This window comes from Calonectris borealis, chromosome 4 (genome assembly GCF_964195595.1).
Source record: "Calonectris borealis chromosome 4, bCalBor7.hap1.2, whole genome shotgun sequence".
NCBI lineage: Eukaryota > Metazoa > Chordata > Aves > Procellariiformes > Procellariidae > Calonectris > Calonectris borealis.
In genome coordinates, this window is record NC_134315.1 from 66,273,702 (window position 1) to 66,300,414 (window position 26,713).

General features: G+C 56.8%; 3 protein-coding genes across 3 annotated transcripts; all 3 read left to right on the plus strand.

Moving 5' to 3' along the window:
- Positions 1-349: 349 nt before the first annotated feature.
- On the plus strand, positions 350-4,738 carry DMP1 (dentin matrix acidic phosphoprotein 1). The gene is given in 7 exon segments (XM_075150478.1): positions 350-493; positions 496-910; positions 913-933; positions 1,693-1,766; positions 1,867-1,914; positions 2,390-2,644; positions 2,804-4,738. Coding segments are annotated over 7 exon segments (2,262 nt in total). The 3' UTR covers positions 4,109-4,738.
- A 9,115-nt stretch (positions 4,739-13,853) lies between these two features.
- Positions 13,854-17,889, plus strand: IBSP (integrin binding sialoprotein). Its single transcript, XM_075150616.1, has 6 exons — positions 13,854-14,105; positions 14,186-14,236; positions 14,364-14,435; positions 14,625-14,681; positions 16,695-16,796; positions 17,111-17,889. The coding sequence occupies exons 1-6, from the start codon at positions 14,052-14,054 to the stop codon at positions 17,702-17,704; spliced, it is 930 nt and encodes a 309-aa protein (XP_075006717.1). The 5' UTR covers positions 13,854-14,051; the 3' UTR covers positions 17,705-17,889.
- Positions 17,890-20,805: 2,916 nt separating this feature from the next.
- MEPE (matrix extracellular phosphoglycoprotein) lies at positions 20,806-25,474 on the plus strand. The gene is made up of 4 exons (XM_075150617.1): positions 20,806-20,883; positions 22,466-22,519; positions 23,289-23,381; positions 23,492-25,474. The coding sequence occupies exons 1-4, from the start codon at positions 20,824-20,826 to the stop codon at positions 25,472-25,474; spliced, it is 2,190 nt and encodes a 729-aa protein (XP_075006718.1). The 5' UTR covers positions 20,806-20,823.
- The last annotated feature ends 1,239 nt before the right edge of the window (positions 25,475-26,713 follow it).

Sequence of the window (26,713 nt, forward strand, 5' to 3'; positions counted from 1 at the left end):
GAGGTTTGCAAACTCTCTCTCATACTATCTGTGAGCGCCTAGGGGCTACCTGCGCTGCTGGCTTACTGCGTTGTTTGGAGTAGATAATCCATGCTACACCAAGAAACCCTGGGGTATGTGGTGCGTGTATATGTATTCGTATATATAATTGCATGTACATGCCCGTGCATATACGTGCCCATACGCATGTGCACGTGTTGTTGCCTGTGTTTTCCAGAGCAGAGGTTTCATCCCCTGGCCAGCAGCTGGAAGAAGTGCTGGGAGTGCTACGCTCCCTCCGTGCAGGGGGTGGGATCCTCCCAGTGCACCTCCATTTAGTATTTCCTTTCTCCCTTGCATGAGTGTGGGCATGAAAATAAGCATGTCCTCTCCTTCTAGCACAGCGTTTTGTGCTTCTGCCCCGAGGCGCACGGGAAGGCTGAGTCCTGGCAGAGGAATGGTCCCACGTGGGTTTCAGCACGCTGGCCCATGGCGCGGGGCAAACGTTGCTCCCAAGTGCACGCGTTAGGAGGGATGCCATCCCCGGGACGGGGTCCGGTGCTCGGCGTGGGCGACGCTGTAGTTGTTTGTGTGTGTCACAGCGGGAAGTGTGTGAACGGAATAAATTTAGCAGTCAAAACACAGGGCCGGCGCAGTCGGTCATTAACTGTGAGCCCGTCTCGTCATCCTGCAACCACAAGGAGCTTTTTTAGGGCCGGCGTCCCGGCGGAGGCTGGAGGAAGCGTGGGAGGCCAGTTCCCGGCGACACCTCCGCACGTAGCAGCGCTGCCCGCCGGTGCCATTGGCTGCCCCCTGCCCGGGGCCGGCGCCGGCCAGCGGTTAAATGCCCGCGCGGCCACGCCAGGGCACACAGCTCGGGGCATCCCAACACAGGCAGCCAGCTCACCCCATCCTGAGCACCGGAGGAGACACCGGCTTGCACCACACCTCAAGGTAAAGGTTTTGATTTCTTTGGGTTGCTTTGGCATTGCCTGGAGTGAAAATGGCAATGTTTGGGGACAGGGGTTGTAGATTTCCTTGCAAGTTTTGGTAGAAAGCAGGAGAGACTTGTAAGCTGGGATGTAGGTGTTGCTTCGTAAGGGAAGAAATCAGGAGCGTGACTCTTTGCTCCAGCACGTTTCGGGTGCAGGGTGATGTGCAGTGCAGTTAGTGTGCCCCACGGGGACGTGGTGCTGGGCTGCTTAAGGGACTTGGAAAATGAGAGCAGAGCTGGAGGAAAGCCCCCCGCTGCTTCACCTGCCTGCACAGGCATCAGTGCCACTGGGATGCCAGACCAACCCAGTGGCCACTGGGGATGCAGCTCTCTGCGGAGTTATCTTACTGGGGTGCTCTGCTTTGGGGCGGCGGGAGGTTTTACGGGGCTGAGGGGACCATGCCGGGTGGGAGGTGCAGCTCTGCAGCCCGCAGTCTCACGACACTGCCCATCTGAGTTGCTGGCTCCTGTCATGGCCACCAAGCTCAGCTGGGTGGCAGGTAACATTACCATGGGAACAGGGAATTTGGAGGAGCTTTCCCACTCTTTAATGATGCTTAGACAAAAAATCTGCAAGAACATGGCCAGGTATTTCAAATCCCAAACTAAAGGGAAGTTCCTGGACAGGAGATGCCAGGGACTTTGTGGGGCCAAGTTACAGCCAGGGGCATGTGCAAATGCTTTGCTCCACTGTGCAAATACTTTGTTCCCTGTTGCAGCTGCAGGGACCACAACTGACATGAGGGCTGTCTTCCTGGTGCTGCTCCTCTGGGCCGTAGCCTGCGCTTACCCCGTAAGTACCCACTGGACAGGTATTCAAACCCCAAACCCCGGTGGTTTTGCCCAACCAAGGCACACCGATCACTGATCAGATGTCTCCTGGACGTGTTTAGGCGCCCGGCCGCAAGCCCGCTCGCTCCCGCCGCAGCACCCAGCAGGAGGTAAGCTGGGGGATCCCCACAGGTGGCAGCCGCTCGCGGAGCAAGTCTGGGATGGGGAGCCAGCCCTGAGCAGGCATCCTTGGACCAGGCACCTGGGGGAAGAGCTGCTGCTTCTGTGGTCTTTGAGCTTTGCCTGTCTACTCAGTCTTTTCAAGCTGGGTTGGTTTCACCTCATTTCGCCTTGCCTCCCTGAGCACGTTCCCAATTCACCTGATGCGTTCTGCCGTGTTGGTCCTGAGAAAGGAGTTTCTGTGCTCTGAACGGTCACGGTTTTGACTTTTCTGGGTTGCCCTTTTGTTGGTGGCTACTCTTTTTTTGCATGAGCAGAAACAACTGAAGTGCTGAGGTGCAAGCAATGAAAAAGGCTGGAGCACTTGCATGCTTAGGGTGAAATATCATCCCGCAGCGGTAGCAGTAAACATGGGGCTTTGTGGTGTTTAATAAACCAAAGCACCATGTTGTGTTTTGCCTCCAGGATACCGCAAGCAAAAATTACATCAACAAGCTGGGCAACCTCCTGGGTGGTGGAGATGGCAGACATCGTCCTGCCAGTGCAGAGAGGGGGGACAATACCCTTGCTGGGGACCCAGCTGGTGGGAACACCGTGGGCGAGGAGCTGGGTGAACATGGTGGCCAGGACAAGGCAGGCAGAGCTGGGAAGGCTCAGCACCTGAACTGGGTGGACCATGAGGATGCAAGTGCCTGGGATGGGAACAGCCTTGGTTTCCTGGTGAGTGGGTGGAGAGGGGTGTTTTTTTCTGCCAGGAAAGCGCACTTAGCCCCAAATCCGGTGTCAGACAGGGTAGCGCTTGGCCTGTGCAGCAAGCAGTGCCGACAGCGCCTGTGACCTGCAAGCCTTTGCATTTGTCTCCATTTGTCACCTCCATAGGAGGAGGATGCACGTGATGCTGATGATGGTGACAACGGAGAGCACCGTGGCACTGAAGTCAATGGGCTTCCCTCCCACGCTGGCGGGCTCCTGGATGAGGAGGACGACAGCGGGGACGACACCTTCGACGAGAACGGGGAAGAGGAGGGGGGCGAAGGTCCTACTTACATGGCTGGTGCCGATGAGGCAGGCGAACGTGGCCACGACGCTGGCCGTGGGGACGTCAGGGATGGCAGAGGTCATGGTGACAGCAGCAGCAGTAGCAGCAGCGAGAGCATCGGGGCGGACCACTGGCGGTACAGGAACTACCTCGGCAGCCGGTATGACCGTACCTACAGGCGGGGAGGGGGCAGCAGCAGCAGCCAGGAGGAGGAGAGCTATGACTTCGAGGACGAAGCCATGCAGGGCGATGACCCCTCTGTCTTCGACGGCCCGGGCAGCAGCTACAAGGGGCGCCGTGCTGGCCCCCGCACCCTGGGGAGCAGCCAAGAGGGCAGCCGGGGGGCTGGCTCCCACCACTGGGAGGAGGGCAACAGCAGGTCCCCAGAGGTGGAGGATGCTGACTCGGGAGAAGACAGCCCATCCACGGAGGACAACAGTCAGTCGGAAGAGCCTGTCACCAGCCAGTCAGAGGAAAACAGTGCCAGCCGCTCTGGGGAGGATGGGGATGGGGAGGACAGCCCTTCCAGGCAGGGCGAGGGCAGCAAGTCCAGGGAGGGCACCGCTGACCAGTCTGACGAAGAACCGGAGGAGTCCCTGGAGGACATCTCCCAGGAGATGGCGAGCACGTCGAGCGAACGCAGTGGTAGCAGGTCCCGGGAAGGGCAGGAGGACCGGGAGTCTGCTGAGGACAGGAGTGCGCCATCCACGCCTGACAGCGAGTCCGGCGAAGATGAGGGCGACCACGGCAAGTCCGGGGAAGATGATGGCGACCAGAGCCAGTCCACAGAGGACACTGTGGAGGAGTCAAAGGAGGATGAGAATGACTCCGACCCTGATGGGGATGTGCCGAGCACATCAGCCGAGAGCCAGAGTACATCCCCGGAGGATGATGGCAGCCAAGAGGACAACACAGGCGAGGACAGCAGGTCCACAGAGAGCAACAACAGCGAGTCCCAGGAGGATGATGATGATGACGATGAGGAGAGCCACTCCCAGGAGGACGCCACCCGTGAGTCCAGCAGCCGCGGGGACAACAGCTCGCTGCAGAGCCTGGAGAGCGGGAGTCGCAAACGGCGGCCGGGTGCCTACCGCAACAAGCCTGCTGCCGACTATGATGACAACGACTGCCAGGACGGGTACTGACGTGTGCCCCACAGCCTCAGTGCTGGGGAGTACGGGGGAGGAGGGGTTTAATTTATTTGCTATATAGCCTGGTTGACTTCTTCCTGAGAAGATGCTGTGGATAAAATGGAGGCAGGTTCGCCAGGGCTTGACCTGGGCACGCTATACGGGGCGCAAAGTGGGAGGAGATGCCAGACACAGAGAAAATGCCAAACCACAGCGATAAAAAGCCATTTCCTATACCAAACTGGCGAGCAGCCGAGAGCTGTGAGTGCCAGCAGGGTGATGCTGCCCGCTTGCCACAAGGGCACAGTGGTGGCTCAGCACTCTGGGAGCTGCGCCTGGGCATGCTGGGCAGAAAGGTCCCTGCATTCACCCTTTGTATTTACCTACCACTGCGCTAAAAGCGTCTGCCTAGACTCCAGTGGGAGCTTTCCGTTAGCTCCACGTCCTGCACATAAGGAGGAAAAGGTACAGCTGGTGCGCACATGCGGTGCATGGGCTCAGCGGTGTGTGAAGTACCACTTCAGGATGGGATGTATGTAATATTTTGTAAGAAATGTACAGAAAACATTATATTGTATCCTTTTTGCACTTGTATTTCAAAGCTGAAATGTACCCTGTTGATTTCTTTAATTACCATTAAAACCATCAGACTCCACAGTGGTGCAGTTTGAGGTGTTGCTGGTTTTCTCTCCCAGGGAAGTCGAGTGCTGCGATTTGGGGTTGGATTGGAGCGAGTGGGGAGCAAGGAGCAGGCTGTTTGCATGGGGAGCTACAGCATACTGGCGTGAGGGGGAAAGCAGAGGCTGAGGGGTGTTCCCACCCCCCCTATTTCCAGGCACCCCAAGGGCCACCCCTGCCCCTAGGTGATGCAGCAGTGGGGTGAAAAAGCTAGCTGATGACCCCAACGAGCTGGGCCTGGGGCTTTGCTATATTATGGCCATCACCTGCTGCAATATGAGCAAGGGTTGTTTTGCTCTTCCTGAGGTGCTGGGAAGGAGATGCCCCAGGGCACGGTGGTCTCTGGCGCCAGGTCCCCTGCAGCAGAGATGCAGGTGAGCAAGGGAAAAGGGGTTATCGTGGGCTGGTAGATCATGGGTAAAGCCTCTTTTACTCAGTGTGCCTTTTTGTTTTTTTTTCCCCCTACCAGCGAGCAAGTAAACAACACATGATTTGTTTAAAATCCCTTCCAGGCCCTTCTTACTTGTTCACGTGTGTGTGATGAGCTGTACAGCATGGGTATCGATGCTGATGGAGGAAGCCACGGGCTGTTGCGTAGCTGCACGGTTTTGCAGCATGGAGTTGTGGCTCTGCAGGGGACAGCCTCCAAGGGGTCAGCACAAGTGGGTGCATGCCTTTCAGCTGCCTTGGGTCAGCGGTGTCATTGCTGGGCATTGCAATACCAAATTCAAGAAACAGTAAAAAAAATGAAATAATTTTTTACTATTTATAGCAAAACTGTACTTAATTTGTAGACTCTTTCCACTGCTACAAAAGCTGGGAGCTGAACAGCTCCTGGTTTTAGTGGAATTTATGTTTTAATTTCTACCCTGTGTAAGCTTTTTCTACTTCTGTATGAGATCAGCTCCGAAACGTGAAGCTTCCCCACCCTGCTGCCCTGGGAATGAGCCTCTTTCCTGACCCTGCCTCCTCCATCCCACTGGTACCCACTTCACAGTGGATACCTCGGCTGTGACTTGCCCCTTATTTTTTGGACGCCTTGCATTAGCTGCATGAGGAGTTGGGGGTGCTGTGACGGTGATGATGCCTATCAGGACCACGGGTACAAAAATGCTGGTGCACAGGCCCATCGCTGGGGTGAAAGACAGCAAGCACGGGTTTGACTGCAGCCCAGAGGTGCAAAAAGGGCTGGGTGACAGCTGTCACTTTGGTTTAAAATTATAGTAATGATGTGTTTCCTGGCTCCTCTGCGCAGCGGCGCAGGGTAGGGTGCTGCTGTGAACTCTCCTTTGTCCAGCAAGCGGTGCTGCTGCTCAGGCAGCGGGGACGATTCAGGTGCCTCGGGTGCCAGCTCTGCCGCGGGTCTGGGTCACATCCCCGGGGCCATCAGAGGTGGCGTTTGCGTGGGGACAAACTGGAGATGGGGACTGGCGGGTTGTTTTCAAGTCCCTCCAGGAAAGTGAGGGGTGCCCCGCAGCTCTGCGGTGAGCCCAACCTGTGAGCAGGGTGGCCGAGACATCACAAGGGTGGGATGAAACAGGCTCTGTGAAACCGCTTCTTGCAGTTTGTGCGTGACCCTCTCTCCGACCTCATCCTTCTGCGAGTGGCAGTGGGGTGAGCGGCAGCATGGCACAGCTGGGGAGGGGGCCACTCGCCTCCTTTCCCCCGCAAAGGGGATGGTGAGTGCTCGTCCTCCTCCTGTTTCATGCAACTGGGTTGATTTGGCTTTAGTTTGAGAGGGAAGGGTGTGTGCCTTGCAAACAGGGCATGCAGCACCCTGCTGCACCCTGTGCTGGAGGGGTAGCCGGCTGCGCTTCCCCTGCACGTGGGTCCCCTTCATGTGCCTTCCCAGTGACGTGCTGCGGTTGCACGCATATCCCTGCCAGCAATGCCCGAAATCTGCCTCCCGCTGGCTGGCTGCTCCCCAAAGGCTAGGGAGCCAGTGCCAGAGCTGGCTGCTGCCTGCCGGCCCTGCCGGGACAGCTTCCCACGGGACTGTCCCTCCCGGGCATCACGGGGAGTGGGAAACTCAGCCCTTTGCTGGGGAAACCTCCCGCCTGGCCACAGGGAGGGAGCCGCTCCTGTTGGCCCCGTGCAGGGACATGCCCAGCACCTGGCAGCACATGTCTGCGAGGACGGGCAGGTTTTTGGGGACACTGGTGGCACTGGGCTGTCCCCATCAAAAGCTGTTCGTCATGGGCAAGCGGGTCCACCCCACTTGCCATCCGGAGGGGCTTGGTGGCGGGTAGCGCTTCATGGGGTGAGGTTTTGTACGGCCAGAGATAGCGTGGCCAAAAGATGCTTGCTTTGAGGATTTTAAGGCATTTTTAGCAGCAGCCTGTGTGTTTGGTTTTTGCGGCACGTGCCTGTGCGCGGTGAACAGCCGAGGGGAGTGCTCCCACTCCCTCCTGTTGGGCAGGCAGGAGAAGCAGCTGGGAAGGTCGGCCACAGGCTCTGCTGTCGCTGGAGGCGTTCCTGCATCCCGTTTCGGGCTGATTGTGCGATGAAGTTGTAAGGGTCAGCTTGCCCAGTGGGTTAGGCAAGGATGAAAAATGCTCACATCGGTGCATGCATTTTTCTTATCCACCCACATGGCAATTTTTGTGTTGGGGGTGGCCTCTAGAGCTGAACACAGTGATTTACCCAGGAATCAGCATTGGGGTTTAAAGCAGATATTTTTAGTTGCATTTGGGTTTGTGAAAACACGAGTCTGCATCATCTTAAAAGAAAGGTTTCTTGTTTATTTTTTTGTCCTTTCCAAGAAGAAAAAAAACTATCTGGACTTGGGGCGGCCATAGCATGCAAGCTGCATTTATTCAACCCCCTTACTTTCCTGGCTTTGGTGGGAGAAACAGAGAGACCCTTACGACCCGCAGAGCACCTCTCCATCCAGCAGGGACTTTTTTGGCAGCGTAGCCAAGCGCCCTGGTCTTCCCATGGCGGGCTGAGCGCCACAGCCGGCTGCAGGGCTTCTCCTTGGCCCCTGTTTGTCTTTAGCAAAGTGGGAATATCTGTGGAAGAAACAATCCAATGGGATTGTCTCTTCTGTGCCCCCTGTGATGGATTTCCGTGATGGGAACCGCTCCTCGCCAAGCGCGCAGTGAGGCCAGGAGAGTTTGATTGTGTTTCTCTGCCCTTTTCAATGAGGAGGAAAAACCTCTGACGGAATCGCTGCTGCTGTCAATCTGAACAAAAGAAATGTCTCAGCCGTGGAAAAACAGCCTCTGACCTCAGTGAAACCCCAAAATGCTACAAACCTTTTGAATGGTCTAAGAAATTTTTTCTTCCAGTTCCCTTTACTGCCATGCACTTTGATGGCAAATAACTTCCCCCACCCTCCGCTGGCTCAGCCGTACCCTGGGAGTTTTGTGGTCCCCCCAGCACCGCCCCAAGGAGTCAGGCACCACAGGATGGCACATAAAGTGCAAGCGTTAGCATCCACCTCTACTGCACCTCCCGCACTCGCTACGGAGACCTTAATGCTGCAGAGTGAGCAAGTGGTTTGCACTTCAGGTTTTTCTGTTTTCACACCCTGAAATACAAAGCTGCAAAGAGCTGGTGTTTTGTTTTAGCAGAAGGCATCAGGTTTCTGAAAACAGGAGCTGAACCTGCAAGTGGGGAGCGGAGGCAGCACCTGCCCTTTCCTGTCCCAGACCCAACGCTGTTTCACCTGCAGAGCAAAAAGTAGGTTCATTATAGCGTGAAAACTTTGAAAGCCGCCTTCTTCGAAAATAAAATGAATGCCTGAGTGTTAAGATACTTATTGCAACAGATATGTACTTGTCTGTGTATATATGGATACGTATACAAGTGTTGTGCAGCTCATGTATGTACACAATAACAAATAACCAGTGCAAGTGCAGCAGTTCCCTGCTGACACATGCAGTGTTCTCTGCCTCTCCTGCAAATAGCAACTTTTTAAGCCCAAACTCAAGGTTTTTTTGCAGGTTTGATCAGGGCGTGCAGTGGTGGGGAGGTAGGCAGCCAGCACGGTGTGAGGAGCAGCATGCCTCCACGCCATCCAGATGCCTGACTGTCCGGGGGCACTGATTGACTTTGGCAGAGAGCTCAATTCCTGACCTGGGTGTGCAAGTTGTCAGTGGGTACCTCTGCAATGAACCAGGGCTTTCTGCCTGCTCTCTTCCCGAAAATGGGGCCTTTTTTGGGATTTATTTAGTTTTTTCCTCCTGTTTCTGTCGTGTGGCTGTGTTTGAGCGCTCTCACACGTGGATGGAGGCAGCAGGTTGGTGGTGGGACCAGTCCTGGTAACTTACTCTAGCTGGTGCGCAGTTTCTTCCTTCTGAAAAAAACAAAACAAGCAAAAAAACCAGAGGAAATATGATCTACAGATTTTGCTCAAACACGTGAGGACCTCAGTGGTGGCGAGTGCTGGGATTTGTGATAACGCTGTGACCTTGCCTCAGTGATTTGCTGGGTTTCTGTTCCCCAGAGTTCAGTTTGCCTCAAAGTGCTCGCATTACAGAGCTACTTGTGGCCCATGTTTTGCCAGGCATGTAAATAGAATTAATTTCCTTTATCTGGTTTTCTGCCTCAGAGAAAAAGGAAAATCATATGAAATGTTTAGTTGCAGAGGGCCAATATATAAAGGTTGTGTACTGATAACTGAGGTTGATACGTGGTGCATTTTAGGTGTTCTCCCCTCCTCCTTTTATTCTAAAATCAACTGCTTGCAAAAAAATAACAGGGCGCATGCCCAGCTGATGTTGGTTTGCATTTGGGTTTGTGCTGTGAGAGGTAAGGGGGATGAGAGAGGGATCCCTTATTCTTCTGCTGTTGCTCTCCTTGCTCATCACTTTTGCTCCCCAGTTTGTGGCTGTGGCACACATGCTCCTGTCCCTGACAGCACATGGAGAGAGGTGGAAGCCAGGGCAAGCTCTGCTTCTGGTGCCCCCCATGCACATTTTGGAGGTGCCCTGGCCACTGTGCTGCATGGCAGGGGTGCCCCTTTCCCTGGCTGCAGCAGCACCTCAGCCTCTCCCCACCATGCTCAAAGTGTCCTTCTGGTTTTGTTTTCTTTACTTATTTTTGGCACTGAGGTTTCCTTCCAGAATAGTTCCAGGGCGTGGAAATAGGACGGTGCAGCCCCGACCACAGCCTCGGCCTCGCGGTGGACCTGGGCAGGATGGGAGCACGCGGCTCTGCTCATTTACTGCCCTGCAAAAATAATAATTAAATTTGGACATAAGAGCCATGTCAGCCTGTGCCAGGCAGGGACACTCTGACCATGAGGTCTCCACGGGCTCGGGCAATTACATCAAAACCATATGCAGTGCCCTTGCCAGGCCATGCCGAGCGCAAGCCCACCCAGTTGCAGCGCAAAGTTGGTGCCAGTGGCTGGTGCAAATCCCAGCAGCGTTGGGTCACAGGACCAACAGTGGGGCTTGGGTGCAGCAGCAGCTGCCTGGGGGGTTCGCCATTGTCTGCTGTGCGAGGGCAGGGATGCGCCCATGCAGGGCTTGGGGAGCGGGCAGCCTGCCTAACCCCCAGCTCACTCACCAAAACATGTAATGAGCAACACGGCAGCGTACTTGTACACGTTAAAAAAACTGATGGGAGCGCAGAAAGGAAACCATTGCATTTGCACATATGGGCTGCGTACTGCGCGCCTGCCTCATCGTCTCAATGTGCTCCTGAAAAATGGGGTTTTGTTGTTGTCACCTATTGGCACATCCCCTGGAGGCAGGCGAGCTGTTCTGTGTTTTGTTTCCAGCTGTTTGTCTACAAAGGCAAGATTATTTTCTGAAGCTGTCAGATCCTGCGATCACTTTTAATCACAGATGCCAGACGCTGCTTTTGGGCAAACTGGTGACCTCTCCAAGCCCTGCTGCCTTGGAGAGCCGGAGTTCTTGCAAATGCATTAAGAAACCAATGCTCCAATCCTGAGATGTGATGCTTTTTAAAATGTATTTTTTTATTATTAGTTTAAATGGAAATATTTTGGATGCGTTTGGCTGACTTCCCTGCTGGCGTCCCTGCATGGTGCTGTGAGGTTGCTGCTGCCGGTGGCCTGCCCCGGCAGCACCCGCTCCCTGGCCCAGGAGCTAAACATAGGTGCTGGCCGTGCGAGGCACTTCAGCACACGTTAATTATCCTGGTGCTTTTTAGGGATCTTGGGTGAAATACATCTTTTTATAGTCAGTTTTCTTTTTTTAAGCAGCCTGGAGCAGCAGCCCTTTAATTACATTAAAAATCACCTCCCACCAGCACTCTCTGTTCCCCAGCCTTGATGAAATTTAAGCTCAAAACTGGGCATGTGCTCACTGCTGCCTTGCGCAGGGCAGCCCAGGACGGCGTGGGGCAGTGGGAAGCAGGGCTGTCTCTGTCCTGTGCCCCCTGCATCGCTCCCCAGCAGGGCAGCCCCTCCAGCCGCCCCAGCCCCATGGGGCTGGGGAGTGGGATGGGGGCACCAGGTCCCTCACGATGCTGGCGTCTCTCTTTACCGGAGGCTGCTGCGTTGGCATCGGAAAACTGCATGACTACCTTTTTTTTTTTTTTTTTTTGTCTTTTTTTTTGTGTGTGTGTGGGTTTTCCTGGCCTGAGGCGCCAGCTGAAAGCCATGGCCAGCTGCAGGCCTCCCTTGTAATTATGGCTCCTCACAGTGACACAACAGGCTTTGAAGCCCATGGGGCAGGCGCAGCTGCACCCTGCAGCCCTGGGGTTTGCACGGCGGGCACGCGGCCCGGCTTGGTGCTAGGGCTGCTGGACCCCCAGGGGGGCTGCAAGGGACCTCTCCCTCCCCAAAAGCATGTGATGTGCATGGCGTTTTGTCAGCAGTTAGCAACTCCCCATGATGTACCTGTTGATGAGCAAGAAGACAAAATAACAACAAAAAAAACCCCTTTGTCTTTCTGGTCCTAACCTGGGAATTTGGTTAACTGGAAATTTTTTGCTTCCCAATCAAATTCAGACTCAAACTGGGCTCCCCTGGATGTGGGTGAAGCTTTCAGCAAGCGCAGCCCCGAGTTTTGAGCGGAAACATGAGCGTTCAGGTCTTCCACTGCAAAGGGGATTTTTCTGCCCTAAATAACCATAGTTTTATCACTGGCTAACCTGCGCATCATCGACCTGCCTTTTCCAGCCCCGCCGTTCCTCCTCTGAGGATCGTAGGGCTGAAGGCATTGGGCGGGATTTGTAAGTCTCCTTGCCACTGTGGAAAGCAAAGCTGCATTTGGTGAGGAGTTGTTCCCCTGAGCTGCTGCAGCCCGGGTGCGTGCAGGAGTGGCAAGGGGCCTTTGCTGATGAGCGCAAGAAAAATCTGGGAAAGAGGGAGCAGAGGTGCACTGGAGAGCTGGGCGGCTAAAATCCCAGCAGGAAATGATAAATATAGGGAAAGGAGAAAGGATCTCCCTGCAGAGGTGGGTGCAGGGGGGCCGCTGCAGCACCTACGTGCCCCCATCCGCTGCCATCAGGCACAGGGCAGGAGGGGTGGCTCCGATCGCTGGCTGTATCCTGCCACCAAGGTCCCCGCTGAGCTTTGGGTGGCCATGAGGGTATGTTTTTTGCATTTTTTTGCCCCAGGCAGTTATTCTGCTTTGCCTGGGGTATGTACAGAGCTGCCAGATTTCAGCTGGGGAATACCTGATCTTGGAGAGCGGGGGGCCGGGCTGGCCCCTGCGTGGGTCTGTGTGGTTCGGAGGCATGAGAGACGAAGCAGACATGCATTTTGTAGTATCACTGTAGCAGAAATGGCTCTCAAAGGGGGACTGGTGACACCTGTATCTGAGTCCCCTTTTCTTTCCCTGCCCTTCCCAAGGCCTGTTTCACCTCTGCAGGCAGCCTGGAGAGGGACTTGTTTGGATTTAGCCTTTTTTTTTTGTCTAACGGCTATGCCCAAATGAGTGTAGAGCCAAGCCTTTGAGGTTGGTCTTTTTTGTCTTCTTGAAAAAACAGTGACAGAATTTCCCAAAAAGGGAGGTAGACACCCCCTGAGAACAGATTTCCCAATATTTATTTTAATTTAAACCCAGAGTGTTATTATACCCTCCGGCCTCCTGGCCATTCCTCTGAGGCCAGACCCTTAATTAAGCGGCGCAGTGCAAACCTCTCCGGGTTTGGCAGGGGCGCGGGGCACTATGTTTGTGCACCAAATCTGCCGGCGTTGAAGTTTGGGGGTTTTCTGGCACATGCCGGTGGGCTGGCGTCACTCTGGGGAGGGCGGCGACTGGCTCGGGGGGGGGGGGGCAAAAATAGACCTTATATCCCGGCGGGGCAGCGGCAGGAGGAAATCTGTGCCGGCCGACTCCGCGGGTAGCTGTCAGTGCTGTGGTGGGGTAAGCTTGCTGCTGCTTTTCCCAGCTGGGTTGTGCATTGCCGTCTGCTTTTTGCGGGTGGATGGGAGGGCTCAGCTTGCTGGCAGGGCTGGATGCTGCTTTTAGCTCTTTCCTGGGTCTGCGGCTTCATGAAGCACTTGGGTGGAGGGCATGAGCATCCAGAGCCTCACTGCATGGGCTGCATGGCCAGGGAAGCTAGCTTGTGGCCAGCTGTTTCCCGAGTTAAACAAAGATGGGGAAACTTCAAGTGCAGATAAATATCGTAACAACTCCCCCCCAAACCTCAGCACAGCTGATGGTGGGTTTAGCCAGAGGAAAGGTAGGAAAAAGGAAGGTTAGTGGATTTGACTGAGCCCAGGGGGATGCCGGGAGCATCCCTTCCTGGGGGGAGGCTGGCGCGCTGCAGGAGGGGTCAGGTGTGCTTCTTGCTGGGGCTGGGATGGAGGAGGGCAGGCCGGGTTTTGGTGCTTAGGGGGTGCAGCTCAGACCCGCCCAGAGCCAAGCCTCCCCCTCGGATATGCCTACGGGGGGGTTCCTCGCATTGGTGCCTTGCCACTGCTATTTTTGTCAATGGCAGACTGTAGAAGCCGATTTATATCCATTTATTTGTTTGCCTATTTATTTTTCCTCAATGAGGTTAAACTCTCTGTGGTGTAATTCCCAGGGGTGTTGCTCCCTGGGCAGAGCCTGAGCAGGTTGCAGGGCTGTGGGTGGGTAGCCGCAATGGGAAGTGCTCCCGCCGGCTGCTCCTGTCACATCTCCAGCGGGGCTTGGTTTTCCCCACTCAATCGCAGGCGATGGGGAAGCAGGAGTGAGTAGTCCTGCTCAGAGAAAGCAATGCGTGACCCCATCGAGAGGTGGCTGGAGGTCAGCCTTTCTTCTCCCCGCTCACCCAAGTGGACACAAACACCTGTATGGTTTGGGGGAGTGACGGTGCTTTCTAGCTGAAAAGCAAGCCCTCGCTGTGTTTTGCTGGTAGAGAAAGAGCCATGAGGAGTGCCCTGGTCTTCGCCTGTCTGGTGGGGATGGCGTGCGCCTTCTCGGTGAGTGCCGGGCAGTGGGGGGACCCCCCGGCCTCGCCGGGGCTGGTGTGGGGTGCGTGCCAACCCAGCCTTTCCCCCAGGTCAAGAGCTGGCTGCGGCGAGCCAAGTCGGACGACTCGGAAGAAAACGCGGTAGGGTCTCCCCCCACCCTGCGTGTCCAGCCCCACACGGCGCTGGCCTTGAGGACGAGGATGTTTCAGTCGCTCCTGTACCCAAGCCCCCAGACTGATGGGATTTACCCCCTTCTTCTCCCGGTAGGTGTTCAAGAACAGGCACCGGTATTACCTGTACAGATACGCCTACGTATATCCCCCGCAGCAACGGTACCAGGTGGGTGCTTCGGAGGAGTTGCCAATGCTTCGCTGCCCACCAAATGCGGAGATATTGGCCCAAATGAGATGGGGGCATGGTCTGCGCCCCGTCTGCCACTGGCCTGCAGGGATGGGCTGAGACCATCGTGCTCATGACACCAATGGAGACCCACCAGCCCCGCTACGGCTTGGTTTTCCCTCTCCTTAGGGCAGTGACTCCTCAGAGGAAGAGGGGGACGGCTCGGAGGAGGAGCAGGAAGGGGGGGTGAGTACGGCAAACTGGCAGCCTGCAAAACAAATACGGGAATTTGGGAGCTTTCTTTGGTTTTGCAGTCTCTGCTCATCAGCATTTGTGGCCGCTGACCGCCCACAGCCTTGCACTCTGGATGCGACTGGATTTTCTACTCTGGGCTTTATTTTATTATTTTTTGTATATTTTTTCCTTTTTCTTCTTTTTTTTAAAGAGGATGGGCAGGGGATGCACCAAACAACCCTGAGACAAACTTTCCAGGTTTCTGTTTTCAGTGGCTCAAAAAGGAGCAGGACGGGCCAAAGGGCAGAAGCAGGGAGGCTCACCCGCAAGGCAAAAGGCGCTGTAAGGGACTCCTCTTAACTTCCCCTTTCAGGGTGGATTGCCCCCATAGTGCTGATAAAATTGCTGTGGAAAATACAGTTACGCTCTGCAAGTGTGGAGGGACACAAACTGATGCTATATTGGGAAATGCATGTTTGTACCAGCCCAGCCGGTAACGCTGCTCTTGTCTGTCGGGTCAATATGAGCTCAGGCACCGCTGCATTTGCGGGAGTCACCCAGGTCCAAAATTAAACTACCAGGGATGATAAAGGTCTCTTGTGCCTCACAGGGCTGCAAATGCTCAAAAATAATCCAGTGGTCTCGTAGGTGCTTTGAGACAGGGATCCGGTATGCTTGGAAACCTATGTGTCAGGTCTAATCGCACGTTTTTTTCCTTTTTTTTTTTTTTTAAATTTAATGATTTGAATGCTAATTTCAGGGGTCTTTTTAACAGGAGTGTAAGCCTGGGCATCTGGTCTTAAAACCCCCTTTGGCGGCCCACCTGGGGCTGGGGTGCAGCATGGGGTGACCCCCGTCCCCTAGGCACCTCTGCCAGCCCCGGCACCCTCCCTGCAATTTGCCCCTTTCTGCCTGGTGCTATCCCCTACCGCTGCAATCACCAAGGATAATTTTGAGTAGTGGGGTGAGACAGCCAAAGGGGGAATTTCATTCCCTAGGAAGAAATCAAGTGATATGCAGGAATGCAGCTGCTGTTCAGGGCTGCCCCTTTCATTTCAAGGGCACCAGAGCAGTGGCCGTTCCAGGGCAGGGATGCTGTGTGGCTTCACTGGCAGGGGGTGGTCAGCAAGATAAATCATTATGAAAGGCCCCAAGGTCAGTTATGGGTATGTAAAGAGCACCGTTATATCGGCTGCTAGATGGGGGGCATCGCTCCCATTGGCATAGCCGGCTGCACCATGCAATTTGGTGGCTCCTCCAGCAGAGAGGAAAACGGCCTGGGTTTTCTCTGGTATCAGATGTACCCATATTTTAAGTGTCTGAGTTGGCCCAAAACGCCAGGGTGAGCATCCTTGGTCTTGGCACGCGAGCAGCGGGGATTGCCCAGGGCAGGGATGGCGGTGACCCCACGTCTCCCCACCTCGGCTGGGTTCATTTGCCAGTGGCAAGGTATTCCTCCTCCCAGGCTGGGGACAGGGCGAGCTGCCCCACCAGTTCCTCAGTGGTTGCTCCAGGCTCTGCTTGCATTTGGGTTATTCAATGCCCTTTTTTAGGGGTGCGGACTGTCATGCACCCCACTGAGAGACCCGCTCCGCTGTGTGGTCTCTGGGGCCAAGCGGTGCTGATGGGTTATTGCTGGGGGGGTTCGGGCTCACACCTGGCTTTGAGCCGTCACGTTCTTGCCAGCTATCTACACCTGGTGTGTGGTGTGTCCGCATGTAGTGCGCCTGTGGCTTGCTTTGTTTATTGGAAACTGGGAGAGGTAACTTCAAAAGCAAACCTTTAGATGCTTTGTAAAGCAAAATGTGTAGCCAGAAGGGGAACACCCGACTCCAGCCGCCACCACTTAATTGCATGGCTTGGGCTGCCCTGCTGCAGCTTCTCGATTTCAGCCTGGGGTGAGACCTGTGGGAAAGCAGCGCCCAAATGCCGCGGGGGAATGCTGCGTGTCCCTCTCGCTGCTGGGAGGGCTGTGCTCCGCTTCTGCTGCTGACCACCTGCCCCATCTTCTCCCTGTCCCCGCAGGAGCCATCCCACGCTGGCACGGAGGCAGCTGGCTACCCCGCCGGAGCAGCCCCTGGGGACAGCCAGGGCAGGCTGGGAGGAGACGTTGCATCCCCCCAGCAGGTGTGGTTTGGGGGGCTGGAGGGGAGCACCCATGGGGGGGGGTATGTTCACTGCAAGCTCGCTTGCACCCATGGGATGCCCTGCACCCTGTTTCTTCTTGGGGGTCTGCTGCGCAAGATGCCCATGGCTGGGCCAAGCTCTGGGCATTAACCTGGTGGGAGGGTTGGAAGGGGCCCCCCAAAAAGACAGCCTTGCTATGCAAGGTGTGTGGGGGGATAGTCAGCTGTGCCCACACCTGCCCCAGGCCATGTGGCACTGAAAAGCTGCAACCTCTCAACACTCAACTAATGCTGTGTTATTTTCCCCCCTGCCAGGGCAAGGGCTGCCAAGGGCCCCTGAAGGGGGGCAGGAACAGCGCTGCTGGCAAGAGGGGCGACTCTGAAAATGAAGACAGTGACGAGAATGAGGAGGAAGAGGAGGAGGAGGAGGAGGAAGAAGAGGTAGCTGAGAATGAGAATGGCATCAACGGCACAAGCACCAACACCACGGAGGGGGCAGATGGACCTCACGGCAATGGCACTGCGGTGGCTGAGGAGGGCACCGGCGCAGCCGAGGAGGAGGAGGAAGAGGAGGAGGAGGAAGAAGAAGAGGAGGAAGAGGAGGAGGAGGAGGAGGAGGAAACCGAAGCCACCACCGTCGCCAGCACCACTGGCAAAGAGGAGCTGTCCCAGGTGACCACCACAGGAGACAGGGGACCTACAGATGCCACCACAGCTGGGGAGCAGTGGGAGTACGAGGTGACAGCTGGGGGACACGGCCGGGGGGACGAGGGCACCACTGACGGCAGCTACGGGGAGCAGGACGAGTATGCCCGCGGGGACAGCTACCAGGCCTACGAGGACGAGTACGGCTACTACAAGGGGCATGGCTACGACGTGTATGGCCAGGATTACTACTACAGCCAGTAAGTGCGTGGGGGGTGGCCCCAGCGCTGCCCCTCACCTGTCCCATCCCACTCAGGAACGTGCATCCGAAGGCTCACTGCAACCGCCACGCACCAGGGGGAACGACAGGCAGCTTGTGGTGCATACTGGCTCCATCCCAGGCTTTTTTTTGTATCTTGCAAAGCGAAATGAAATAAAGCAACCGAACTGAGCTCGTTAGTGACGAAGGGTTTGCTGCTGAATTTGCTGGGGTCAGCAGGGCGGCACAGCGCTTGGTGGGCTGAGGGGCTACAGGTGCTCGTGCTGCTCAGGGTTAAATCTCTTTATTCCAGCTCAGGTGCACACAAAAGGAGGGAGGTAGGAAAGCCTCTGTAGATTCTCCTCCGAAAAATGAAAGGGCATATTTAGGGTCACCGCTGTGGGATTACTGCCATGTCTTATGTAGCGTTGACATGAATTTGCAATATGTGGGCGACTATAACTTTACCACGTCTTCCAGTCATTGGTAGCATGCCTCCCATAGCCTGACCACACACCAGGCAATATTAATAAAGGTAAAGACATTAATTCTCTTTCTGTGCATCACTAGCTGTAGATAGACACCCATGTAATGAGAGCTTTGCTTCTGCATCCCTGCGCCAGACATGTGGGTCCTACCGAGGCTGGGCACCTCGGACATGTGTTTCGGACACTGGCACTGCAGCCCAAAATGGTCCATGTGTCTCCCCACCACACAGCCTTGTCCCCAGGGCAAGGTAGGGCTGTGACAGTGACAGCAGTGCATCCACTCGCCTCCTGCATCAGGGATGGGGATGCCTGGCTTGTGGTCCCCAGGATCCCTGCCTAGAGTTACCTCTCCACAGGAGCGTGGCCCTGGTCAACTGGGGATCAGCACCAGGGATGGGGAGGGACCAAATCCCACTAGGTTCCAGGCAGGTGCCCCCATTTAGGAAAAGCGATGGCCCTCATGCATGGGTTACGGCAGGTACCATGCTGCCCTCACACTCCTGGAAAGAAACCTGTGTTCAGCTCCCAATACAGGTCCAACTGCAAAACAAGTTTCTATTCTTGCAGCAGTGAGCTGCTGGCCGCTGTAAAAAAATAAAAAACCCACTTCTGTGTGCCAAAGCCAGGCTGCAGCTGGCAGGGGGTGCTGCCTGCAGGGTGGGCACCCCCGGGGCCAAATCCCTATGGTGGCACTGGGGAGCCCTGCACACACTCGTGGCCAGCGGCGGGGACACGAGAGCCCCGTCATTCACATCCCCAGGGGGTGCCCAAAGACGTCAGGGAATCAGCATGGACAAAGGGCCCTGGCACTGCCGGGGGCCGGATCCCGCTCCCATGGGGTGCCCAGCCCGGCCCCGTGTGCGTCAGCCCCCCTGGGCAGCCGGCCAAAGCTCTGCTTCCCTGAGCCAAGGCGCACCGACCAGCTGCTCCGGCACCCGCGGGGCAGCGCCCGATCGCGGCTCCCTGGCCAGGGGGAAAGGGCAAGTTTCCTCCTGGCTCCGAGATTTGCTCCCACCTGAGGCTGGATGCTGATGGTTTGAGCATTTCTGGTGTTAATGCGGTCGAGCTCCCAGGGTTTGGGTCGGGGCAGGGTGGGGAGTGGGATGGGAGCTGTTGTCACCATCACCACAGTGAGCGGCTGCAGCTGCAGCAGGGGGAATCCCCCTTGGCATATGCGTAGGCGACCAGCAACACCACCAAAGCTAGAGTGGGGCAGGAGGAGTGCATATAAGTCGTGCACATCCTCCTAGCACCTTTCCACAGCAAAGGTGGGCTCAAAGGGACCTCTGCAAGCAGTGCATGAAAAAAATCCTTTTTTTTTTCTTTTTTGCCACCAGGCTTAGCTCGGGGGGGGTTGAGGTTGAAACCCAAAAAGCAAGTGTCGGAGGCTACGACATGGCAGCAGCTCTCAGCTTGGCCAGCGCTGCCCCGCGGTGCCGGTCGTGGCCACGACCGGGCCGGGTTCAGTATATCACCCTTCCCTTTCTGCAGCCTTGCCAGCTTTCCCATGTCGGTCACGGTGAGCACACTACAACCCGCTGCATCCCCTTATCAATAACCGGGCTGGATGTGTGCCACGCTAAGATCTGCGCTAATCATTGAGCAATTTCGCCTTCAGAACAGATATTTATAAACCATGCTTTCTGTTTATCCAGCCAGGTGGAACATTTGATAGCTGTCTTCCACCACAAACACATTTTTAGCTGGAAATTACTCCCCCTGGTTATCTGCGGACACTGCCAGCCCTGACAAATGTCCCTGGGCAGGAGCTGATTGGCTCCGCGCGCCCAGGGCCAACTTTAAATTTCAGCAAAGTGGGCACAGCCTCTACGGTCTACCGCTGGGACCTGCCTCCGACGGTGAAAGGTAATCTTCTTACCTAGTTTGCCTGCCCTGTCTCTCCCCAGCCCTTCGGCTCTGCCTTCCCTAAGCAGGGCATCTCCTGTTTTCACTCTGGGCAAGCCACAGTGGGGGCAGGGAGATGGCCCGAGCCTCGGCTGTGCGCATCTCTGCGTCGTGCTCTCTTCAGCCTACGTTGCTTTGTACTGCTGATCCTTGTGCATGAATTTCCTTCCGATGGTTTCTGTAGCAATGCTTGTGTGGCTGAAAATAGTCTCCAGGCTGGACCTGCGAGCCCAAGCCAGGGTGGATGGATGAAATGAGAATTATTAGCCAACAGAGCTATCGTCTCCCGCCATTTATCAGTGCTGTTGAAAACAGCATGCGAGTTTCTTAATTCAGACTTACAACTGTCTGGCTTAGCCTGCAGCGGTTTTGGTGGTCATTTATTGCAAATATCTACCCAAGCTGCTTTGACAGAGCGAGTTAAGAAGCTTAACACCTGGTGTCAGAGCGCCCACTCGGTGCTGCTGGCCACGCACGTGTCCTTGCCTCGCCGCTGTATGCACACGGCGAGAGCATCGCCCTTGCTGCGAGGAGTGCAGAGAGGCAGAGCGATGCCGAGGACCACCGCAAAGGCTGGGGAAAGCCGGGGTCACTGGATAACCCTGCTGCCATGGGGGCTTTGGACAGCAGGAGCTTTTGGGTTGCTACTGACCAGGACTGTTGGGGACCGCAAGTCCCGGGAAGACAAACTCCAGTGACGCTTCGCTTTGTGCCCTCAGGAGCTGCCCAAGATGCAAACAGCCCTCGTGTGCCTGTGCCTGTGCCTGCTCAGCACGGCCCTCTCAACACCTGTGAGTATGGCTCTCCCCGGCTTCCCAGCGTGCTGCCAAAAGCGTGGGCTGTACCCCCCAGTGCGCCCTGGCACCCAGCAGAGAAACATGAGTTGTACTTGCATATAGCACCGCTGGGGCTTGCGGCGGGGGGCGGGGGGGTATTGAGGTGCTGGCACAGAGGTGAACCCAGCAGGAAAAATAGCAGGAAAAATTAGCACTGAGGTGCCTGAGCATGCCCCTTTAACTTAGCAGTTAGGGCATTGTGCAAGGGCCGGTCTGGGTGGCTGTAACTCTTCCCCTTGATTTCTACGGATTTGGGATCTGCCCAGAGCTTTTGACCTGGGAACAGCCCGAGCGGAGCCACGGGAAGGGAAGCGCGGGGAGGATGCTCGCCTTACCCATGTGGGTAACAGGGGTCAGAGGGGCGCCTGCAATTATATTCCAACTCTCCTAATGTGAAATTCGGACAGATATAACTGAAACAAAGGGCAAACTAAGATAAATATAATAGCAGCCATTTTTGTCCTGCTGTTGCCCAACATACTAAATACACAGCTAGAGTGAAAATCTGCTCCTAGCGAAGGCTTGCTTTTCCGGCAGGGTAAGGAGGAGGGAAACTACCTTTTCCCTGAGGGCTGGGCCCCAGCTGTGTGTCCTTTAGCCCCCAGGGCAAGCTTGTACAACCGGGTCTGTCCCAGGGCAGCATGGGGGAAGGCAATAAATCAGCGCAGATTTGCTTTTCAGATAGGGGCACAGAAGACAGCCGGTTAATACTCTGCTGCGTAACTGGCACTACAATCCAGCCTTTGACATTGTTCACAAACAATGGAGTAAGCCAGGAATATTTAATATTCTGAGGTGATTTCTGGCCCTTTCGGCTGGGCACTTCAGTGGCTGATTTTGCTGAGACCAGAGGGGGCTCCCCTCCATGGGGCTGTCTCCCCTTCTGGCACGTAGGGAATGCCCCGAAATGGCTTGGTGGGGCTCACAGGATGCTCCCACCTCCAGATTCCCCATACCTGAGGGATGCACTGGCCAATACATCCCAAAAGATGCCAGGATAATCATGGGAAGCCGTAAGCTTGCAAGCATGTATAGAAACCTGGCTGTGAGGGCACCGGTGTCAATGCTCAGTTGCCCAGTAAACACTGGAAATCACCATGAGGTAACCAGCTCCAGGCTGGAGTCAGATCCCAGCCATAAGTTGGAGCATTGTGGTGTGAGCAGTGGTGCCATGTATTAAAAATGCTCTGCAATAAAAATACTCTGCAGCAGAATCCAGTAAAAGGGTATTTGCAGACCAACAATATCCTATTAAATGTAGCATGCAATGCAAGCATGCTGTAGCAGAATTTGCAATACTTTTCGGACCCTGGAAATGGGTTTTTGACCTTTCCTATTGCTGGCTTTAAGCCGGCACCCCAGGTAGTGCCCGGGAATTTATTGGCTTATCAACACAGTTTTCCCACCCTTCCCTGGACGCCGTGATGCGCCCATCACGCTGGGCAGGGTGGGTGGCCGGCAGCGGGTATTGGCAGCTGCCTGGATGCCGGGGCAGCGTTTGACACCTTGGGTTTTGCTTGTGTTTTGCTGCCCGCAGGTGCCGCCGCCGCTGCCTGGGAGAGCTGCTGGGAACTGCATGGGACAGCACCGGGTACGTCCCTCCCTGCCCCATCCGGACCCCGTGGGGTGCCCTGCACCGGGGGTACAGGGAGAAAAAGCCACTTTTGGAGGGAACCCCAGTGAGCTGTGGAAAAAGAGACTGGCGGTCCCCTTGCATCCGAGCAGCCCTTACGAAGAACAGGGGAGGGGAAAGGTGTGATGTGCTCAGGCAAGGGAAGGGCTTCCCCCCTCCTGGCTGCTCCTCTGCCCCTGCCCAGCCCCAGAGCACAAATGCTCGGTGTACCCACCGGTGAGGTTGTAAAAGTCCCAGGCCCAGCTGCTATGGGGTTTTTTCAAGTGTATCGGTGTAAAATGCATCAGTATCAAAATTCAGATGAGTAGCATGGAAGAAAATGCCTGGTTTTGCCTATTGGAAGCCAGCTGCTGTCGTTCCAGCGCTTCTGTCACCATTGGTCCCATCACTCATGTCTGATGGGACCATCAACCAGGTTGTTTATTCAAGCCATAAGCTACCTTGCAAAAAAAACCCCACAGCTCCTGAAAGCAAGCAAAGGCAGAAAATGAGCCCAAGGGGAAAACAAGCCCCGGAGCCCAGGAGGGTAACACACACGTCCTGCCCAGGTCTCTGCCTGTGCTGGCAGCCACAAGGTGGTGGGAGCTACCGCTCACGCTGCGGCCCCAGTGGGTGCGGTGGGACCCTGCTGCGGTGCCAGGCACAGCAAGGGAAGCTACTGCCGTTGCATTTAATAAGAAAATCGTGGTTATTTGGTGGTTATCTTGGTTATTTTCTTACCCACCAGATACTGCTGAAAGGCTGCAATTCCAAGCATGGCTTTTATGTTTTCAAATATGTCTACTCATTTTCGACACGGAGGAACCAGACGCAGATAAAGGTGAGGAGGCGGCCAGGCGGCACGGCAGGACCCCAGCTTGGCTGTGGCACCCCACGCAGCCGGTGTGCGCTGGCACTGGCCCTGACCTCTCCCTTGTGTGTACTGCACAGAAGGAAGAGGCCGACAGCCAGAGCACCGTCCCCGGTCACCGGCTGGGCGAGGATAATGCCAGGTGGAGGGCGACGGAGGACGGGGCGACCCCGGAGCGAGGTGACAATGGCAGCACCAATGCAATGGAGAACGGGATCGGCCTCAAGCCCCAAAACCACAGTGCCCCAGGCGTTGACAGGGATGCTCACAGTCCTCGCCCGGGCACCAGCACGCGAGCACATGGTGGTGTCAGCGTCGCAGGTCCCACCCCGGCCAGCTCAGAGGGCAGCGGCGACGTGGATTTGGTAGTTGAAGTGGATGGTGGTGTTTCCATTCTCCCCCAGGGCGGACGCCCCAGTGAGGCCGTGGCGGGGAACAGGTCCGGTGTCAGGAGTGAGGACAGGGACGATGATGCCCCCGGAGGGATTCCAGTGGAGGGGGCCACGACAGCCGGGAGGGAAAGGGTCCCTGCCACCAGAGGGGCTGGGGACGAGGGCAGCGGCGAGGACACTGTCCCTGGCCAAGGGCAGGAAGGCGCCATGCGGGGCACAGGGATGGGAGGCCCCGCTCTCGCCTCTGTCACCGAGAAGATGGAGGATGTCCAAGTTGACGCCGAAGGTGTGGATGAATACGCTTACATCCCCGACTCGAGCAGTGTCACTGTCACCCGCGGGAAGGCAGGCAGCACAGTGAGGGCCACCAGCTTCACCCAAATCTCTCCGGACAATGACGATGAGGTCAACATCTTCATTGGGAGGGCCAACATCCATGTCGGGGAACAAGAAACCACCCAGGCTGGTGCCACTGTTGGCAGCGAGGATGACGGCATCCCCACTGCGGGAATCAGCAGCTCCCTGCCTGGGCTGGGCGTCACTGCGGCACATGATGGCGATGACGATGACGGCATCCCTGCTCGCAGGCAGCCTGAAGGACCAGCCACTACAGCCACGCCGAGCCATGGGGACAGCGTCACCAGCAGCCCTGGGGGTGGCCGTCCCACAGGAGACAATGAGGATGGTGCCACCACTGTTGGTGATGGAGAAGGACCGGTGGCCCCTGGCCCCTGGAGAGTCGCTGGTGGTCACGTTACCGTCCCCGCAGGGCCTGGCATCCGTGGGAACAGTGATGGTGAGGTGAGAGGTGAGGGGCAGAGGTTCGAGGGGAGGCCGGGCCACCCGGCTGTCACCACCCCCCACCAGGGGGGTGACGAGGAGGCCGCTGCCACTGTCCCAGGCAAGGGGGCCAGCATCCGCCTGGGCACCACCGTAGCCTCCCCCGGGGTGAGCGAGGGGGACTGCACCACCTCCCTGGGGATGGCCAGCGGCCGCAAGGCAGGCGAGAGCGCCGTGGTGGGGAGAGGGGAAGTGGGGCCAGCCACCCCCCAGCCCCGCGGGGAGGGACGGCCCAGGGCAGGGGCGAGGGTCCGGCCGGAGGGAGCAGGACTGGAGAAGCCACCCAGGACAGAAAAAGCACCGTCCCCACACGGGAAAGCCGGCAGCCAGGCGTCAAGCAGGGCCCAGGCAAGGCCTGGTGGCCATGGCAGCGATGCCGGGGGCAGGCCGCGTGCCACCGAAGTGGGGGGCAGCCTCCTTCCGCAGGCAGGGCAAGCCGGGGGCAGCGTGACAGCGGGCGAAGGCCGGGAGCGGGGGCGAGGTGGTGAGGCCGGGGTGGCGGGGGCAGGGGTCGGCCGCCTCCCTGGACAGCATGGCAGGAGGCCGGGGGCCGGGGCGCCGGGGGCTTTCGCAGCGCTGGGCCACAGCAGGCAGGTGGACCAGGTGAAGCGCGCCGATGAGCTCCGTGTCCGAGAACGGTCTTTTTATGCCCTTGGTGGGGCCGGAGGCAGCCCCCGTGGCCCATATGCCAGCCTCGGGAGTGACGACAGCAGCCAGTCCTCCGAGGGGGAGCGGGGCAGCCGCAGCGACAGCCGACAGATGGGACTGCAGCCCTCGGGGTGGGGAGCCCCGGGGCACTCCCACGGCCGCTGGAGCCGAGGGACCCTCTGAGGGGCTGCCGGCATCCACCCCGGCAGGCTCCAGCGGTGGAGTTGGGAGGTCCCACATGCCGTTCCCCCCACAGCATCCCCGCTGCAGGCACTGCTTTTGCCTGGGTGAGGGGCACCCTGCACATTGCTTGGGGTCGCGCGGTGCTTCGCAGCCCAGGAGCCAAAAATCACTGTTGATGCAATCCTGCTGTTAATTTGAGGGGGGCTGTGTCCAGCGCAGCGACAGTGATGCATGGGTTTGCTGTGCTAGACAGCCATGTAACAGCAATCGTGCTACACGGCATAGGGTAGCGTTGTTCGTGCAGTGATGCAAAGTGAGTAAATAAACAGTGAGAAAAAGCCTCTGTCCTCGCGGTTTCACTTCCAGCCTAATGGAGAAATAAAGGCATTTCTGTACCTAAGGCTCTGCTGACTTTGGTGTTTGCAGCAGGACTTCAGGCAGCTGCTTTGCCATGAGCAGCGTGCTGCAGGGGGGCTGTTCCCCAGGCACAGCGGGGTTTCTGGCCCCAGCACATCCCTGGCCCAGCCATCACCTCTGGGGCTGCAATTTGGCCAACTGGCCCCACACATCCCTCCCTTGGGGTATCAAACCCCACCGGCTCCTGCCCAGGGCCACCCACTCCCTCTGCAGTTTGTCCTTGCTGGGGAGACCCACAGAACACTTCCCCCCTCGGTTCGTCCATCTCCCACACAAAAAAAATCCCCATCGCACCCTCCAGCATGCTGCCGGGGCGCTTGCCGGCCCCGCTGCCCTTCCAGCAGCACCACAGCACCTCGACCATGCCACCGCCATTCCCACCACTGGCCCCCACACGCGAGCCAGGCTGGGCTTCGACACCCTGGAGCCGTGCCGCCGGTGGTGCTCAAAGTTAATCACTGTTTGTGCAACTGCAGGTTGCTTTTTCTGTCCAAGAAGCTGCTAAAACGGGTGCGCTTGGCAGAGCGCCGGAGCAAACGGCACGGTGGGAGCGGTGTTGAGCCTCGTGGGGATAGGTGCCACCCTCAGCACCACAGGAGGGGACTCTCCGCTGGCGCTGTGCCCATGCGGTGAGAGGGGGTGGGAGCAGCTACGATGGCAGTGATGTACCCGCAGAGTGCCTGCTCCCCTGTCCTCTGGGTGGCTGCACGCGGGGAAGGGGCAGGTCCTGTTTTGGGCCATAGACTTGGTTCTCAGGGATCGTGCATGGGTGATTGATGCTGGGACCACCAGGACAAGGATAACACCACATATCTCACTGGT

What these genes read in the sequence shown, in the direction of transcription:
- IBSP (XM_075150616.1), top strand. Translation starts at nt 14,052, where the DNA reads ATGAGGAGTGCCCTGGTCTTCGCCTGTCTGGTGGGGATGGCGTGCGCC. An exon ending in GGATGGCGTGCGCCTTCTCG is followed by an intron (nt 14,106 to 14,185) that starts GTGAGTGCCGGG and finishes CCTTTCCCCCAG; the next exon opens with GTCAAGAGCTGGCTGCGGCG. An exon ending in ACGACTCGGAAGAAAACGCG is followed by an intron (nt 14,237 to 14,363) that starts GTAGGGTCTCCC and finishes TTCTCCCGGTAG; the next exon opens with GTGTTCAAGAACAGGCACCG.
- MEPE (XM_075150617.1), top strand. Translation starts at nt 20,824, where the DNA reads ATGCAAACAGCCCTCGTGTGCCTGTGCCTGTGCCTGCTCAGCACGGCC. An exon ending in ACTGCATGGGACAGCACCGG is followed by an intron (nt 22,520 to 23,288) that starts GTACGTCCCTCC and finishes CTTACCCACCAG; the next exon opens with ATACTGCTGAAAGGCTGCAA. An exon ending in GGAACCAGACGCAGATAAAG is followed by an intron (nt 23,382 to 23,491) that starts GTGAGGAGGCGG and finishes TGTACTGCACAG; the next exon opens with AAGGAAGAGGCCGACAGCCA.